This window comes from Myotis lucifugus, unplaced genomic scaffold (genome assembly GCF_000147115.1).
Source record: "Myotis lucifugus unplaced genomic scaffold, Myoluc2.0 scaffold_51, whole genome shotgun sequence".
NCBI classification, from domain to species: domain Eukaryota; kingdom Metazoa; phylum Chordata; class Mammalia; order Chiroptera; family Vespertilionidae; genus Myotis; species Myotis lucifugus.
The window spans coordinates 2,110,524-2,128,951 of NW_005871099.1; the positions used below are offsets into that span (position 1 = coordinate 2,110,524).

Below are 18,428 nucleotides of genomic sequence, written 5' to 3' on the forward strand. Positions count from 1 at the left end.
TGTGTGTCTTTCTCTTTCTGCCCCAGGACTTCTCTGACAGCAGGCAAAAGGGCAAGCAAGAGTCACAACTGGGAGTGTGGGAGATTTAACATCCCTGTGGGCATCCACTGAGTAATGGAATGAATAAGTACTTTTCCTGGTACAAACCTCAGTGGAGAGTTCTGGCAGTCACTGTCCATTATTCTTAGATTTTCTCTCAGTGTAACTTCAATGACACATCCTTTTATTGATTTTTCCTCCTTCCTCTCAATTCTTAGTTCTTCGCTCCTACTCTCCACCTGCAGATAAGAGCTTACCTCAGATTCTGCTTTGGGAGGTTGGGGGGAACTTGTGTGTATTTCCAGATAGTGATAAGCACTAAATAGAAAGGCTAAAGCAAGAAAAGGATATGTGTGTGTGTGTGTGTGTGTGTGTGTGTGTGAGAGAGAGAGAGAGAGAGAGAGAGAGAGAGAGAGAGAAGAACAAGCACATTTGCAGAGTGCTTTGCATTTATTAACTCATTTAATCTTCTCAACCTCTGAGATGAGAAAACTGAATTACAAAGAAGTTACATAGCTCACCTAATATCACCCTTATGGTCAGGTTTGAGTTACTGTTGGAATCCATACTGTTTGTTTGGCTCCAGAGTTCAGCTCTTTATACTTTGTTTAGGGCTCAGTTTCAGCCACCTACACAGTGAGGCCTTTTAAAATTATTCTTCCTACCTAACAAAGCTTTGTTCTCATTAGCCACCTCTGAAACCCCTGAGCCATCTCCTTCCTAGCATTAAGAGGAATAAGCTAATGAGTTCAGAGGAATAACTTTTGGTGGCCTAAGTGCATACAAGAATAGTATTTATTTATGCTAACTGCATGTGTTCAAATCACCTACCACAAGCCCAAAAAGATGTAAGCCTTTTTCACACTTAACTGAGAAGTTCCGTGGCATCCTTTATTGCAGTGAGATAAGCCCAACTTGGTCGGCTGCAGTAGAACACTTAACAGTGTTTTCATCCCAACTGAGCTCCCACAGTCCCCCATGGCTGGAAACTAGCCTAACATTATCAGCTCATCACGGATGTTGTTAGGAGTTGGCCTGGCACTTTCAGCCAGGACCGGTGTTCCCCAGTTGAACGTACGTACACATTTTCACAGAACACCAACAGCAGACAGGACTGCTCTGAGACCCCGATGAGTCAAGAGGAAAGCAAGACCTTCCTGTAATTATGCCCAAACACGGACAAGAACACAAACATTGTCCAAACCATAAAAGATGACCAAGTCACATATCCTACCTACATGAATGATGGCTACTTGTTTCCAACCACTGCTTTATCCCCACTCTGTTCTTCCCTCCTTCTAACTAAGATTTATAAAGATACCCAATTACGAAATTATCTCTACTTTTTGATAGCATCCAGTGCAGAGCAAAGCCCCACTTTCTTGAAACCTATATCAAATTACCTAACACTCGTCCAAAAGACGTAAGTTCTTTCAATACTTACTGAGCAATTCCATGGCATCCTTTCTTGTGGTGAGCAGTAAACCCAACTTAATCAACTGCAGGTGTGTTCCTAATGGTCTTTGGCTGAAAGACATTAACACACTCTTATTGTCTGTTCTACACATTTAACACTTATCTATGAAATTTCTTTAATGTGTCTTATTTCTCAGTTATATTGCTTCTTATGGGTACTGAAGTTTTCTCTCTGAAAACATATGTTTGTGTTCTATTTAATTAACTGATGACTTTTATAATTTACCAAGGTTCACATTTTTTTTTCCTTCTTTAGGAACCAACTACTATTTCAGCAATGGAGCTTTCCACTAAGCAGGTAATATCATTATATATTAAAATCAGTATTCTACATTGTTTTAATTTTGTGTTTCAAATATATGAATATATTGATGACCCATAAAATTGACAATTGTTCAAAGAAAGAGAAAAGAATGTTTTTACAAAAAGCTAGTAGAATAAAATCTAAAGATATTTTCATTGCCCTCACGTTTTGGCCAATCTCATATATGTCCTATAAATATACTTGTTAGATTATTACTTGTTGTAAATTTTCATTTCTAGCATTTCTGGTTATTATGATATAATTTACTAAATAATTATATTCATCTATCTATCTTTTCTTTAAAAATAACAGTGGTGGATATTTCAGAATATAAATTTAGAATTTAATTCATCTGTATATATAAACAAAGTACATTTTATAGGCTTAAAAGTATGCACTACTAGACTATATATGTTTGGAGATCTTGACTTTAAAGGTAACTTACTTTTTCAGTGGCAGTATAGTCTAGAGAAAACATTTAGTTTGGCTAACTATGAAGGAATAATGGCAAAACAGTCACTGCCAAATGATGTTATTAAACTCCATGAGTTCATAGGTTATGGACAGCATGTTAACAGATTTTCCAGTCACACCGAATGAATGTTTGGCAAGACACTTGAACACAAATGACTTCTAAATGTTAAATGACATGTATAAAACAAATATAATTTTAACTGCTAACCAAATACCTTTTCCCCATAAATGTTATTTAGCCTTTCTATCCAATATGTAACTGGTAATTATATTTTTAAAAGGTTTTAATATTGAATTGAATTAATAATGAATTACTAAATAACCTAGTAGAGGGGGAAAAAACAGAATGGTTGGGGAGCCCCTCACTCATTGCAGTGAGAACTTACACACAAAATTGTTTAATATGAGAATCATTTGGCTAATCTTATCTCTGAACTATCTTATCTCTGACCATGCATTAGCCCTTGTACAAGACACTAAAATACTGTGCCAATAAAACAGAGTATATCCTTTCCACACATACATGTCAAAATAGATTGATAACCTCCAAGATATTTACAGAAACTCAGAGTGCAGATAGTATTGACCTGATACTGTTATCTTACACTTCATAAGCATGTGTTCACCTGTTCTGATCATCTAAAAATTGTCAAATGTTGGCAAGCAAATCTGGGGATTTCCAGGATGAAATCGAGACTGGGATATTCTTTCCCATAATGATTTGTTAAGTTAGTTATTCTCTGCTAGGTTTCATTGCCAATCTTCATTATGTTGTATCTAGTATTGTAAAACATATCTGTCTGTTTAAAAAAATGTCAAAGCTAACTCAATAATTGCCTATTAAATGTAATACATTTCACCAAAATAAAAAACACCAAACACAAACAAACAAACAAAAAACAGTTGATCAGTTTAAAATTTCATGATAGAAGAAATGTCCCCAGTCTTTATTTTCCAATAGTGGGAGTTCTATATCATTAAAATGTGACTCAATTTCTTTTATGCTCCTGGAAATTGTAAGAGTGAGGCAATAGTTTCAAGAGGGATAATCAGTGTTACAACTAATTTTCTGGATAAATGGACTCATCTCCTGCTTTATGACCTGCAACTTGTTAAGGAGGATAGTGAGAAAGCCTATGGTGATGTTCAATTGGGCAGAAAAAGCACATCAGGTTGCTTGCTAGTGACTGGATTAAGCTCAATGGTGCCTGCAAACCTCCCATGTATTTCATTTAGATAGCATAATTGGTTTTGCAAATCATTAATAGTACTGCAGAATAATTGTAAGATATAAGCTGGCCATTGAGTTGTATTTAATTTTTGGCATTTTATGAACTTTAGGTTTTTATTACAATAATTTTAGTTGCCGTATTTGGAGTTTTCTATTCTTCCCATGTATTATTTTTCTGTTTTTCTCTTAAAGAGATATGATATATTTAAATATTACTTAGATAATAACAACTGTTTTTCTACTCAAATGTCATATTTTTAAAAATCTGTGATTATGAATTTTGCTCATTCTTCTTAAAAGCTATTAGACAAGCATAGAGGTCTTTTGAATGGGTTGAGCAACTTGGTCAATAGCTTTTAAATAGTTATGACCACAATATATGGTTCAGTGTGTCCTTATTCACCAATGCCAACTATGCTTCTGGATATTAATGCCCTATTTTAACTAATTTAATTGTTGTTTAGGTATTATGTGTTTGTTTCATTGTTAAATTTACATTGAGATTGCTTGCTTTCAATACAATCTAAGTTTATTTTTTTTTTAAATGATGCTTTTGGAAAACAGAAATGAAGGATAGGAGGGGGGGAAAGTTGATTCTGTGAATTAAGTTATTTGTTAATATTTTTCAAATTATGGTCAACTGTTATTGCACACTGCAGATGCTTTTAAGAAAGATAAAACTTAACCTAAGTGTCTCTCAATGGAAAGCTGAGAGATGATACTTCATTTTTTCCTCCCAATGACTTTTTCATTTCTTAGTTTGCCATGATTTATAACATCAGTCAATATATAGTAATAAAAGATGAATACAGTAAAAAGTTGAGCAACTGTAATGTATACTCTGTACTATACTAGAATACTATAATATAAAAAATTTTCACTTACTGGAATGAAATGAGCAATATTTGTCAGGATAACTGCTTCCACTATGGTTTGTTTTTTGTTGTATTGCTTCTTTCCTCTTAGCTCCCTTTTTCCTTTTTTCTTTTTTGTTTAATGTCTTTTTTATTATTTCTTTGTTTTCCATTTCTTGTATTGAGATAAAATTAGTTGGTTAACTTGAAGCACAGAATTATTTTCTATAAAAATACTCCTTATAATCTTAACAATTTATTTAATTCTAATAGATACTTCCATTTTTATCCAGCTTATTTGTTTATTCACATATGTAGTCCATCTTTGAAAGTCTTTTGGAAATGCAATTTTATTTATACCCATTGCTGACTGTCAGGAAGTTTGCAATATTTAAAAGAGCACACATGCTTCAGAGACCAGCTTTTCTGTAACTTATTTTTTATATATATAGTTAAGAAATTTAAAAAAAACACTTTTAAGATCTTTTCCATGAAAACTGTTACATATTTCAGTATGTATATAGCGTTGATTCAATCCTTTAGTGCAAGAAAAGGAAGCTATGACTCCAACTACAGTAAAATGTGAAGAAAACACAAAATAATTTTATTTAATTTCATTTTGTGTTTAGATAAATTTGCAGCTGATATGCTCCATTGGCTCAATTTTGTAAAAGGTACTTTTCACACTGTGCTGAAATCCTGAATCTGTTGGTACTAGAAATTTTTTTTCTCCTATATTCTGCCTTATTGGGTAACTCCAAACTTATTGAGGATAACAGCATAGTAAAACGTTATCTGGATGCATACTTTGAAGATTTAGTTAAACATGCACATTTCATGGAAAAGTCTTAGAAAATTATGTGGTTGCCCAAGGCCACAGAGAGCGTTAGTGTAGGGGAAGACCTAGAATCCAGGTGTCTCGCTGCCCATTACAGCACTGCCCCACGGTGCCTGAGCCTTAGCTTTAAGTCTGCTGCACCAGCCAGAATGCACTTGATCTCCCTCTTTGATGACATTTCAAATGAGAATTCATTTCATGGTTTTGTTTAAAGTAATCTTCCTGGAGGTAGTGCAAGGACAACACATTTGTTTTTGAGCAAAATGCCTCACAAAGGCAAGCCCTGAAACTACATCCCAGGCAATGTGAGCACCCAGAAGTCAGAAGCAAATGATCGCTGCCTCAGGAATACACAGCAATGTAGATCATCTGATCCATCAAAATGATGAACAGTAGAAGTGAAAACAAGCTATCTAAGAACAAAAAAACTAAAGATTTTATCATTACATTGTCTTACTGTCTTTGATTTTTTTTATTTAGGTATAATTGACCTATCACTATCACTGTCTTCCTTTATTTTCCCTTGGGTTTATACTTATAAAATTCACCTGTTTCAGTCAAATATTTAAATTTTAATGTTGCTCTATTTTTAAATGGTCACATTATCTGCCAGGCCTTTGAAGAAACTACCAATAATGAGATTTTTTTAAACCTGAAAATATAAATTTATCTTTGATATGTATAAGCTTTTTTAAAGAAAACTTTGAAAACAATTTTTGTCATAATCATAAATTATTTCTACAGCAACAGCTCTATATTGGCTCCATGGCGGGGGTTGCCCAGCTGCCTCTGCACCGGTGTGACATCTATGGGAAAGCCTGTGCGGAGTGCTGCCTCGCCCGAGACCCTTACTGTGCCTGGGATGGCTCCTCCTGCTCTCGCTATTTTCCTACTGCAAAGAGGTAGGAAAGATTCTAGAAGTAAACAAAATGTTTGCTACTTATTATACCTGAGTTCATTTTTGAAACGGCTTCCTTCATATAAGTAGACCAACTGTTTTCCATTAGTAGAAAGCGGTTTGGAGGTTGTTGTTTTTCCCCTTTTTCTTAGTCAAAACAATCAGAAAATGTATAATAGGATAGTTGGGTACAAATGTAATGGGATAAATGGTTTTAATTAATTACTGAGGGAAATCTAAAACATCACAATCATATCTTTGAATGTTTGTACTTGGAAATGATAAAGATTTGCAACTTCATTTTACACAGGGGGAAATGTAGTGGTAAATCATCTTCAACTTAAATCTATCATATAATCTGTCCATATGGATAAAAGATAGTTCATAATATTAAGTGTCGTTGTAGTATTAGCCTATTCCATTTCGTAAATACAGTTTTCTTAAGCCATTAACATTCAGCATTGAGATGATATGTTTGTATCACTTTCATATTCCTACTGATTTTGTGGGAAGTTAACATTTAAAACAAAAACTTACTGTGGAGATAATGTATTATTGATTAAAGAAACTATGGATAATTTAAAAAATAACAATGTGCAGTTTTTACAGCAATCAAATTAAGTATTTGATTAAAATGTTATGGTTCCTGAAATCATTTAGCTTTATGGGGCTTTTAATGTTACTCCAAAATGTGAATTCATGTTTGAACTAAAATTGAGTATTATTTCCTTTCCATGTGAAAATGTATAATATTGCCTAATTTAGTAATAATCCATTCTCTTTTTTTAATATATTTTATTGGTTTTTTACAGAGAGGAAGGGAGAGGGATAGAGAGTTAGAAACATCAATGAGAGAGAAACATCGATCAGCTGCCTCCTGCACACCCCCTACTGGGGATATGCCTACAACCAAGGTACATGCCCTTGACCGGAATCGAACCTGAGACCCTTCAGTCCACAGGCCGACGCTCTATCCACTGAGCCAAACCGGTTAGGGCAGTAATAATCCATTCTAATTTTAAGCTAATTTTAATAAGAAGGATTAAAAATCATAACTATAGCTCTGATATGTTAAAAAGCTGTGTGTTATAAATTTGAAATGTGTCTATTGCATTCCTACAATTCATGATTGAAGAAGTTATTATTAACACATTCTGTTATGCCTACCAGATTTTATTTAATCCAACTGCATGTTTCTTTGTAAAGGATGTTTAAAGACCTCACATTTATGTATTCCTTGTGATGGCATTTTTCAAAAGCTTAAAATACAGTAAAAAATGCCTTCCCAAGTGCTTTGTGGTTCGTGTTTCACAAGTTCTCTTGTTGGCTCAATTTTGAAATGTGCAACATCTGTTGATAGTCTCACCAATTCTACAAATAGGAATCTATAAATACTTTGGACTTCTAAATTTATGAATACAGTAACAAATTCTCAATGGCCTTTGTGAGAGCTCTTTTTAGGGATGGTAACTAACTTTTCAGAAAGACAATACCCATTAAAATAGATGCAGAAAACAGTTGGGCAAGTGTCCCCAATCTTTTCCGGTCTGTTACACATAGCCAGTCTCCACTTTTAGCCTCTTTCTGGAAGTATATGTCTTGTTTGTACCACAATTGCTAAAGCCAACCTCCTTCTTCCGGGCCAACCATTGGCTAAGTGCAGCTGGGACACCCAGAATGTACTGCAACTAACATGATCTAAGCAATACAATGTAGGAGAAACTCATTTAGATTTTTATAGCAACTTTGGCTTTTCTTTTAGAGGTGAGTTCATTGTCTTCTCTTCCGCCTTATTCTGACAAAAGAAGGCCTTGCTGATCAATATTTGTTGTTGCTTTTCTTCTTTTATTCACTTCACAGGTAAATCAGTTTGCAATCATAGCCCTATGGTCATAAAAGACATATTTTCTTTTAAAAAGGTTGATATAGCAACCATACAAGAAAATTAAGAACTAACTTAAAAATAGAATCCATAGTCTTTATACTTTTAAACTTAACGGAACTCTATTAACATAACAAAGATATGTGTTAAGAGAAAGAGAACATTCATGTGAATTTTAATTTTCAAGCTTACTTCCTCATTAGTGATCAGAAAAAAATGTTTAATTCTGTTTATTGAAGAAATGGATTGCTATTCCATTTTTCGTGCTTTTTGCTCAGAATCAGAATTTAAGATGTTAAGAATTTAGGAGTTTCTAGATGTTAGGTCCTTATTGGATCACATCCAGTAGAAAAAAAAATATTTGTTATCAATGTCTGAAAGTCTTTTAACACATTGTTAATAGATTTGTATACTGTTTCCCATTATGATCAGCTTGGAAACTGCTTTTACAAGTACTTTAAAATATTTTAGTCATGGCTGCATCTCTTTCAGTAAACTCTTAAAGTCTTTGCTTTTTAATTCACCTTAATTCTTATGACACATTCCCAAGAGGGAAAAGAAATACAATAATATCTTTTAAATGAATTGTTTTAGACGCACAAGACGACAAGATATACGAAATGGGGACCCGCTAACTCACTGTTCAGACTTACAACACCATGGTAAGTTACATTTTTCATCTTTCAACCTGGTAACACTGGCATAAAATCACAAGAAATAAAGCATAGCTACACACATGCAAGGCAAACTCATCATGATTTTAAACCCTTACGAGACTTAAAGCTCAATATTCTCATATTAACAAAAGAAGCCAGTTTAAGTACATGACTTCATATATAGTTGCCATGTGAGACTAATAGGCAACAAAAATATTCATTTAAATATATCAAAGAAGAAAGTGTATTCTTAAAATGTCACTCAAAGTATTCATTAATATGCTGATGGCACCCAATATATTGTTATTGGATATCCTAGTCCAGTAGAAGATAATTCCGGTATTTTCACACTGATTTACTAATAGGATATTCTCCTGAACTGGGGATTTGGGACCAAGTTCATTTTATGCCTCCTAACAGATTTCAAGGCCTACTTCCTGTCTAGGTGCTTAGTTTATGCTGAAATACCAACCAGTCTTCACGTAAAATGGAGTAAAATTGTAGAATATCTCACTTTCCTACTTCAACCCTTTTCAAAAATAATAATGAAGCTGTGCTTCCCTCTGCTGGGGAAACTTGTCAATGACATCACTGCTATGAAGAATTCATAGCTAAAATGAGAACATTTTACATGTAATTGAACATAATTATACTATTAACTTTTTTGGTGTCTTTTACATTAGGGAGGTCTAATATGTTTATCTGTTAATTTGGATTTGACCTACTAATTCTGCAAATAGAATATTCATGTTTCACTAATGTAACAAGAGAAAACACACTGCACAAGCAGCACACTAGCATCCCTAGCATGCATTCCAAAACCTAACCTAACTACTTTTCTGAAAAGCAGATCCCTGTCGTGTGTCCTATATGCACTGGTATCTGGTTGATGAACATTCACAGGATTGTTTGGAGGATAGCAATACCAGGAGACAGATAGCCATGAACTTAGCCTATATTTGGGGTCAATTTTTCTTGCAAAATTTTCTAACCAAGGATTTTCCTGTGTTATTGTTCTTATTATAAAGGAAAAAAGCCATTATATTGAGTAAATGTTATTGATTTTTGTTATTGTAAATATAGTGCATTATTAATCTACCCACTGAAATCTTTCAAATGGCATAATAGACAACAAAACATTCACTAGCCTTCTATTCATCTATTTTATGTAAAAATATTGAATTATGATAAGCACTATTTAAGCTATGCAGTCTTATGAAATATTAATTCATTGTATTAAATAATCTGCTTGCTCATCTATAGAGAATTAATGATAACAAGTGGAAATAAAAGATATAAGATGATATAGCTAGAGCTCATTTTTTATCAGACTTTAATCTCAATATTGGTATGTACCTTGCTATTTTGCTCATTCTTATATCTCTGGGGTTATAACAGATGCAATATCATGAATATCATGATAATAAATATCATGTAGATAAATATTTGTTGAATGAATAATCTAAATATTTCAAGTATAGCATAGATACTTATTGTTTTGGTTTACCAGTAGAGATTTGAACTAAATAATATCTATTGTTTTTTGTATAAGTGATTTGTCATACATTGTTTTTATTAAAATAATCATATACAGAAATAAAATATCTTAAGAAATGTCAATCAATTAACAAATAATTTTTAAACTTCTGTATATGTAGGAAATTATGCTATATTTTGAACATTGCTACATATATTTATATTTCAGTGATAATCAATTTGTAATATAATATAAAAATCATTTTACAATTTTAATACAATACAGTTTGAATACAACATTTTAGAGATTAATCCATTTGTTTAGAAATCCAGTCCCTTCAAAGACCCAGTTAGGTTTTTCTTTAAACATTTTTATTAATTTCAGAGAGGAAGGGAGAGGAAGGAGAGAGAGATAGAAACATCAATGATGAGAGAGAATCATTAATTGGCTGCCTCCTGCACAGCCGCTACTGGGGATCAAGCCTGCAACATGGGCATGTGCCCTTGAGTGGAATCAAACACAGGACCCTTCAGTCCACAGGCCTACGCTCTCTCCACTGAACAAAATTGGCTAGGGCCCCAAGTTAGTATTTTTTAATTATATATTTGCTGGAATTATGAGTGTATATATGCAAGAAAAAGCTGACCAAAGACATATGTACTTTTTAAAAAGGGAAGCTGTGAATAAGTTAATGTTGTTGACTGTTGATTGATTAGACATTAGAGAGTGCTTCAGCTTTTAAAATTGTGCTCTGATGAAATTAGTTTGGTGGAAGCCTGTAAAAATTGCTGCTATAGAATTGCTTACCTACAGAAAGTAAAATGAATATGAATCAAGCTTTCTCCTGATTCTCCCATCGGAATGCACACCGTAAAGAGGGAAGAGAATTGCTGTGCTTTAGTGTTACACTGGTGTGTGTGTGTGTGTGTGTGTGTGTGTGTGTGTGTGTGGGTATGTGTGGCGGGGTGGGGGTGGGGGGGGTGAACAACTCTAAGGAGATGCTTGTGATATGTGGGAGGAAATGGTAAATAGTCCAAGAAGTTCTGCAGCAATAAAACATCCCCTTTTTGAAGGCCTCTTATTTCCTTGTCTGCTTGTTTGATAATTGATAAAGCATATATATACCAAAGATTATAGTAAATTTTAAATGTTCGGAAACTTAGTCAGGTATACCCATTTGGCCAGGCTGAGTCGCACCTTGGGGATCAGTGAATTGTCTTGAAATAGGTGTTATCAATACTTGAAAGTAAAATGGGCAAAAATCCAGAGCTCAACCCTATTAAGTCATGTATGTTGTCTTGCTAATGTCATATCCCGCATGGAATAAAATAGTCGTGCTCATATGGAAACATACAAAGGTATATTTTCACGGAAAGCTGCTAAGCAACTTGAAGCCAAATTATACACTTCAGGACAATCAGTTCCAGCTGTGATGGTAAACAGAGTTCGTAACACTCTATATTTTACACATCCTGAGGTTTTAATAGAGAGACTATATAAAATAATTCAGAATTAAGTGGAAGAAATTTTCCTCTTGATGAAACCTTTAGCACTCACTCAGCGCTCTGCCCCCTCTGAGGAAAGACTGCACTAATGGTGATCTGGCCTAGGTGAAACAGATCATCCAGCTCCCCTTCCCCTCCACCCAGAAGGCTCTCTTTCATCACTAGTGGCCCTTCACCTAGGGAAATTTTAGTACAAAACCCTAAATATATCTGTGCTGGCAGATCCTCCTGTCTTCCCGCTTATACCTCATTCAGAATGCTAAAGACAAACCTCAGGTTTCTGCAATATGTTTCCTTCCCTTGAATAACTGTTGCGCGCAAAATTGAAGCCGGTCTGAATTTGCATTCAAGAGCGTGAGAGGCTGAGGTAATTTACCTTTAAACTACCTCCCCTGTTCCTTTCCTTACCAAACAAGAATGAGTCAAACTGTGGTCTACAAATCCAGAGAAGAAAAAGCTGCACCATAAGTAGCAGTTTTTAAATTAACATCATCTTAGATTTTTTAATCTTGGAAATATTTTATATCCTAACTTCTAGTTTAACGCCATCATTGAATTTCACTTTGTAATAGTTCCCTTGACTGTTCTACATCCCCTTCTAGTGTCCCCATTGTAAAACACCCACAGAATTCAATCTTCTTAATTATCTCCACAACTAGCTCAATTTATGTCTTGGTTGGCATCAAAATTTCATAAAATATCTTTGGCCGTGTCATTTTCATAGTCTACAGAGTTGTGAATATAGTATTTTGTGGCAGTGCTAATCTGGTCTGTGCTTCGGCTTCTTTTATACACGTAGAAGCATCCAACTATGATTCTGAGCTTTTAGCCCCAAGAGAAGCAGGAAGATATGATAGGTGAGCATGATGTCAGTCCTAAAAAAAATCCCTAACTTTAATAAATTACCAAATTGTATCAAGTCTAAGATGTCACTGAATGTAAGATACAGCATTTTTTAGTATACTGCTAAAATAGAAAAACTGCCCAAGATGGACAATCTAATGGATGGTCCCAGTATCAAGCCAGGACACAATATGTTTCAGTATGAGCATAAAGAAGAAATAAATCCCCATGAAGAAGAAGACACCAAGGATATTTGGTTGTTTCAACCACAATTATGGGCAGTGAAAAGGAGAAGAAATACTCCTTAACCACAAGGTGGTACTCATGAAGGTTTACTTTCTGAATTCACCAACAGGGTGGACCAAAAATCTCAGACAAGACTTTAATTTAAAGAGGTATCAGGTTAGTAGGGTCTCATGTGTCTGGCACAAGAACAAATTTTTTTCTAAAACAAATTCAACTCAGATCAAGAGCAACTGTAAGATCATTCTGATATCAAAGATCTTAAGATATAAAGTGTGCACCTAGAATGAACTTACTACAGTATTATCTTCTACTAGAGGCCTGATGCACGAAATTCGTACAAGGGGCTTGGCCCTTGCAGCCCCACCCCGGCTTTGTCTGGAAGGTCGTCTGGAAGGTCGTTTGGCTGTCTGGTCTAATTAGCATAATATGCTTTAGTTATTATAGATGACTTTTGTAAATGTTTTTTGAAACTATTTCCACTGGAGATAATTAATTATCACAATGGTCCTCTTCTGATAGTACCTTAGGCAAATAATTCAATTATTCATAGTATATGTGTGCAGAACATGCATATACAACCTGAATAAGAAGTTTGAAATAGTTAATGCCATCATTGTTCTTTATTAAACTTTTAAAATATGTCACCAGAGATCACCCAAATGTTTTTACGCTTATAATTTAACCATTGTAAACAGAAAAATTTTAAGCATGCTATATTTCTTAAGTTCCAAAACTTAAAAGGAAAGCATATTAGAACAGAAAATGGTATTTTCATTATTGTTTATGGAAGGTTTATACTTCGGCAAGTGGGTATTTTCCATCATCTCCTATCATACCTCTTGGGAAAAAGTAAATTAAACATCAAAGTCTATGTCTTTAAATATAAACATTCCTGATAATTTTACTCTGACATACAAATTATGTATGTGCTGAAAATAAGACATATATTCAGTATAGACTAAACCAATATTACAGCAGATTTATTGCTATTGGGGTTGCTTTTCATGTAATTGAGTTTCAGCCTGCTCTATGCTAAGAAGCATTGCAGGTTTGGGCATCACAAGATATTAAGCCCAGTATCCTAATATATATAAAAAGCTAAGTGCCATCACAACCAAACAAACGACCGGTCACCATGAAGTGCATAAAGCACCTTTCGGTCCCCCTTCTCCCCCGGCCCCGAGCCACTCACCATAAAGGGGGGCTGGTGACGGGGTGGGACTGGGGACTATTGAGTGGCAGTGGCGGGCTGCTTTGCGGGGTGGCCATGAGCTTAGCAGAGCAGTCACCCAGGTGGCAGTGAGTTTCACGAAGCAGTCACGGGGCAAGGGAGTTTCACGGAGCAGTCACGGGGTGGGGGAAAGGGGGCGTTTCACGGAGCATCCAGCGGCTAGCTTCATGGGACAGCAGCAAGCTTTGAGGAGCAGTCAGGGGTGGGGGGAGCCTCGTGGAGCAGTCGCAAGGTTCACAGAGTATCCTGGGTGGGGAGCTTCATGTAGCATTTCAGGGCAGCAGAGGCCATGCGACAGAGGCCAGGTTAGGCCTAGGGACCCTAACTGTGCACTATTTCATGCGCGCTGGGCCTCTAGTTAAATATAACTATTCAGATGGCTTTATAGTAACTTCATAATACCTCAATTTCATTTTCTTATTTCAAATTTTAATAAGTCACTAAAAAATAAGATACTAGTGACTCTCTCTGAAACAAGGAGTACCTATGAACAATAAAATTAAAATGCCCTGGTCATATCTGTTATTTATGCATCTAGCTATCTGTATACCAATAAGAGCATTTTAAACAAAATATTTTCCTTCTTTGCTTGAACTTTAAAGCAAATATTATTGAGAAAAAAATCTATACAGTAAAATATTAAAATTACAATGTGATAAAAGCAACTAAAATTAGATTTATCTTTATGTACATCAGCTATTAACTGTATTTGCTAAATATTTAAAATAATTTACAACCATTTGCCCCTCCCCCAAATTGTTGTATTTTCATTATTTATGAAATTCAACTTTTCAATAACATAACTTGGGAAAACATCAAAAATGATAACAGTGACCAAGTAGTTGAATAAACACATTTCATTAACTCACCCAACTTTGTCTTTTCTACATGACATCAATTTTTTAAGATTCTTACATTATTAACATTTCAATCTTGGAAGACATTTATGGGGTTAAAATGGAGAGTGAAATAAATGGAAAGCTGAAATGTGATGCCTTCTGTTTCTGCTTTATTGGAAGAGAATCAAATACTAAATAAGGCCTTTAGCAATATGATATTTCTGGCCAAATGATGGATATCATGACTTTTTGTTGTTACAAAAGGAAGCAATTTATTTAACTTCTTTCTTTCCTCCCATTCTTTCTGGTTTATTAGGCTCATTTCATTTCCATAAATTATTCCACTAAAAGAGGAAATGATTAATTGAAGATTGCTTCCTTAAAAATATTATTTCTTGTCATTAACAGCTGCAACATATTGTAACATTGTTTTATTCAAAAACACTGTGGTGCATTTAAAATTATTTTAATGTTTGTTGTTCTCTCAATTATTTTGCTCTAAATATTCAATTCAACCCATGAGAATTCATTATGCAAATTTAACAACTATACCCTTCTTGTCTACTGGTAATTTTCATTACAAAAGTTTGTATTCAAAACAGTTGCTTTCTAAGTGTGAAATGTATTTCTAAATGGATTACAATGAAATCACTTTCTTTCTGGAAATCTACAAGATAACTCATTGGCAAGGACATCCTTTAGAGATTTAGGTGCCCCTGGAGATATTAGCCTGTATTCTTTGATTTATCAAATTTCTTTCTCTTCTTATTATCCCATATTTGGAATTTTTTTATTCTGGAGTATACTTGAATAGTCATCATTTTCTCTCACATTATCTCAAATCAACTGTTGTAACATTCTAAAACTTAACAAATTTAGACTATTTTAAATGTTTAACAATGCATTCTGTCATAATCAGGGTTATATACCTTATGCCCTTTCTAATTGATTACATTTTAAATTATTTTCAATAAAACTATGGTAAATCTGTCTTGAGGATGTCAAAGTTCCATGAGATTTTAGCTTTAAATACAGGGTAAATAGTTGCCTAGATTTGCCATTCAGCAAACTTCAGCCAAGGGTTAATGACTGTCTTATAGAATGTATAGTTTGGAGGAAGATAGCTAGATTAATAATTAATTCTAATAAATAAACTACAGAACTGTAAAGATATATGCAAAACAAGATGCTAGGAAGCATAAAAGAGAAAACAATTTCTTTTTTGATGGTGGAGGAGCAAGATTGATGTTGGGGAGGAGTTCATAATTTATCTAGTATGAATTCTCAATAAAATATTCTAACTTTTGAATTAACAGTTCAAAATATTAAAAGAACAACCATGACAATAATACCACCTTACATATTTATGATTATTTCTGTATTCAGACATTATACTGTTATTTTTATGTAGATATATTTTATGAACAAGAAAGAAAATATTTTAAAGGGTTATAAGTATTTTGTTATGTATAATTGTAAAACAAACTAATAGATTTCATACAGTTTGCAATTATTTGATTAAATACAAATATAAGATAAAGATAGTGATAATGTCACATAGGTAAAGAAAGTATGCTGACAGAGAACAAAAACAGTCATGCAGGAAAAACATATCAAGAAGTTATAAGGGCCCTCGCTGGTTTGGCTGAGTGGATAGAGCATTGGCCTGCAGACTGAAGGGTCCAAGGTTTGATTCTAGTCAAGGCACATGCCTGGGTTGCTGGCTTGATCCCCAGTAGGCAGGAGGCAGCTGATCAATGAGTCTCTCTCATCATTGATGTTTCTATCTCTCTCTCCATCTTCCTTCCTCTCTGAAATTAATAAAAATACATTTAAAAAAAGAAGTTATAAGGGTAAGACATAAATTTTACTAAAAGATTTTTTTGGTCAATGTAGAAGGGGAAATATGATCAACTGATGAGTCACAAAGTACATTAAAAATTAAATTGTTCATGAAAATCTAAATAATTCCTAAAAAAATTACACCAGAAAGAAAATGTTTTCTATCACCTGGGAGATCTTGGAGAGAAACTGAAAACTAAGCAGGTTTCTCAGGACTATTGGGAAGGTTACCCCAAAACTCTTTATGGACCAGATAGTATGATTAAATTAATTGAGAAGACAACTTAGTGATTTTTTTAAATGCACCTAATTGCTAATATATTAATAGTAAAGCCTCTTCTTTCTTATTATACAAGTTACATTGGTCTTAGCTTTGGGGTAACTAGTCTACGAAAGTATTAAAAAAGTTCTTTGTTTGAAATCAATAACTTCCTTATACCTTATATTTCTATAGCTATTTATAGTAACATACATTAGGTGAGAGACAAGTCAACAAGGCCTGGGAGTCATGGTTGGTAAACCAGAAGATAGTGGCTCACCTTGTTTGTTTCTGAATCTAGTAGACTTTTTTTCTGGGTTGTCATGCTGTCATGTATCTTAGGATTTCATGAATATTTAGAGTGGGATGAAAAGTCTCTTCCTAAAAGTAAAATGATTTCTTTTACTAAATTAAAACTTTCTTTTTTTACTCTTTTAAATTTTATTGGTGTGAAACCATTTTAACAAAATTTTAACAAAAGTTAACCATTTTAACAAAATTTAAGTGTGTGGTACAGCACTGTTAATTATAAGTACAATTTTGTACAGCAGGCTCAAAATCTTATTCATCTTGCATAACTGAAACTATATACTCATTGAATAGCAACTCCACACCTCCCTTCCCTCCCACCCCTGGCTACCACCATTCCACTTTCAGCTTCTAGGAATTTGATTATTGTAAATACCTTGTATACTGATAAGTAGGATCATACAGTATTTGTTCTTCTGTGAGTGGCTTATTTCCCTTAGCATGTCCTTAAGATCCATCTAATTTGTTGCTTATTGCAGATTTCCTTCTTTGTTAAGGCTGACTAATATTCCAACTTAAAGGATTTCTAAACCAAAAAAGTTTAAACTGCACAGCAATTAGCAGGAAAAAGATATTCCATGTAAACTGTATTGACCTCTGTGACAATGCATTTTAATGATTTGTGGTAGCTCCTGAATCAAAGAAGACTTTCCAGCAGAGAGATTCAATTTCTCTCCATCCAGGGAAGCAGATGTCTTACAAACTAACAGAGCAACGTGTGCCATATCTATTCAATCACTAATAATTTCAGTGAAAAAATACTACCATATTCAATGTCGATATTGAAAAAGATATATATCTCCACTATGGAAAAAAGTGACTTAAAATAGATTAAATTCTGTTTCTTTACATTTCATTCATTTCTTGTTTTTTTTTTCCTATTTCTAAGGGGTTGATCTTTTAAGTAAGAAGGGACAGACACTTCTCTATATTAAAAAAACTTGTATTTCACACCTCCATCTATAGAGGAAAAGGCACTGAAGTTGACATTCCTGGAAATAGCAAATGGAGGCAGAAGGTTGATTCTAGGCAGGGTGAGACTGAGAGATGGTGGACATCGGCCATGTACACAGGGATTAGATGGAAGGGGGATTTGGAAAGTTTTACATCTAATGAGAACAATCATATTGTGCCTGACAAACAAAAGTACTCGTTTTGATTATAAGGAGAGTAAAACTGTCAAAGTGATGCCAAAAAAGAGGCGGGGGGGGGGGAGACTTTTAAA

The 18,428-nt window shown here is 34.1% G+C and overlaps 1 protein-coding gene across 4 annotated transcripts in view; it reads left to right on the forward strand.

The window, feature by feature from the left end:
* The window catches only part of SEMA3A (semaphorin 3A), a 236,266-nt gene that overhangs the window by 167,570 nt on the left and 50,268 nt on the right, over positions 1-18,428 (forward strand). For all 4 annotated transcript variants that reach the window (XM_023753776.1, XM_023753777.1, XM_023753775.1 and 1 more), the window contains 3 exons: positions 1,772-1,813; positions 5,961-6,118; positions 8,591-8,658. In XM_023753776.1, the coding sequence (XP_023609544.1) occupies positions 1,772-1,813; positions 5,961-6,118; positions 8,591-8,658 (268 nt within the window). The remainder of the gene's footprint in view (positions 1-1,771; positions 1,814-5,960; positions 6,119-8,590; positions 8,659-18,428) is intronic.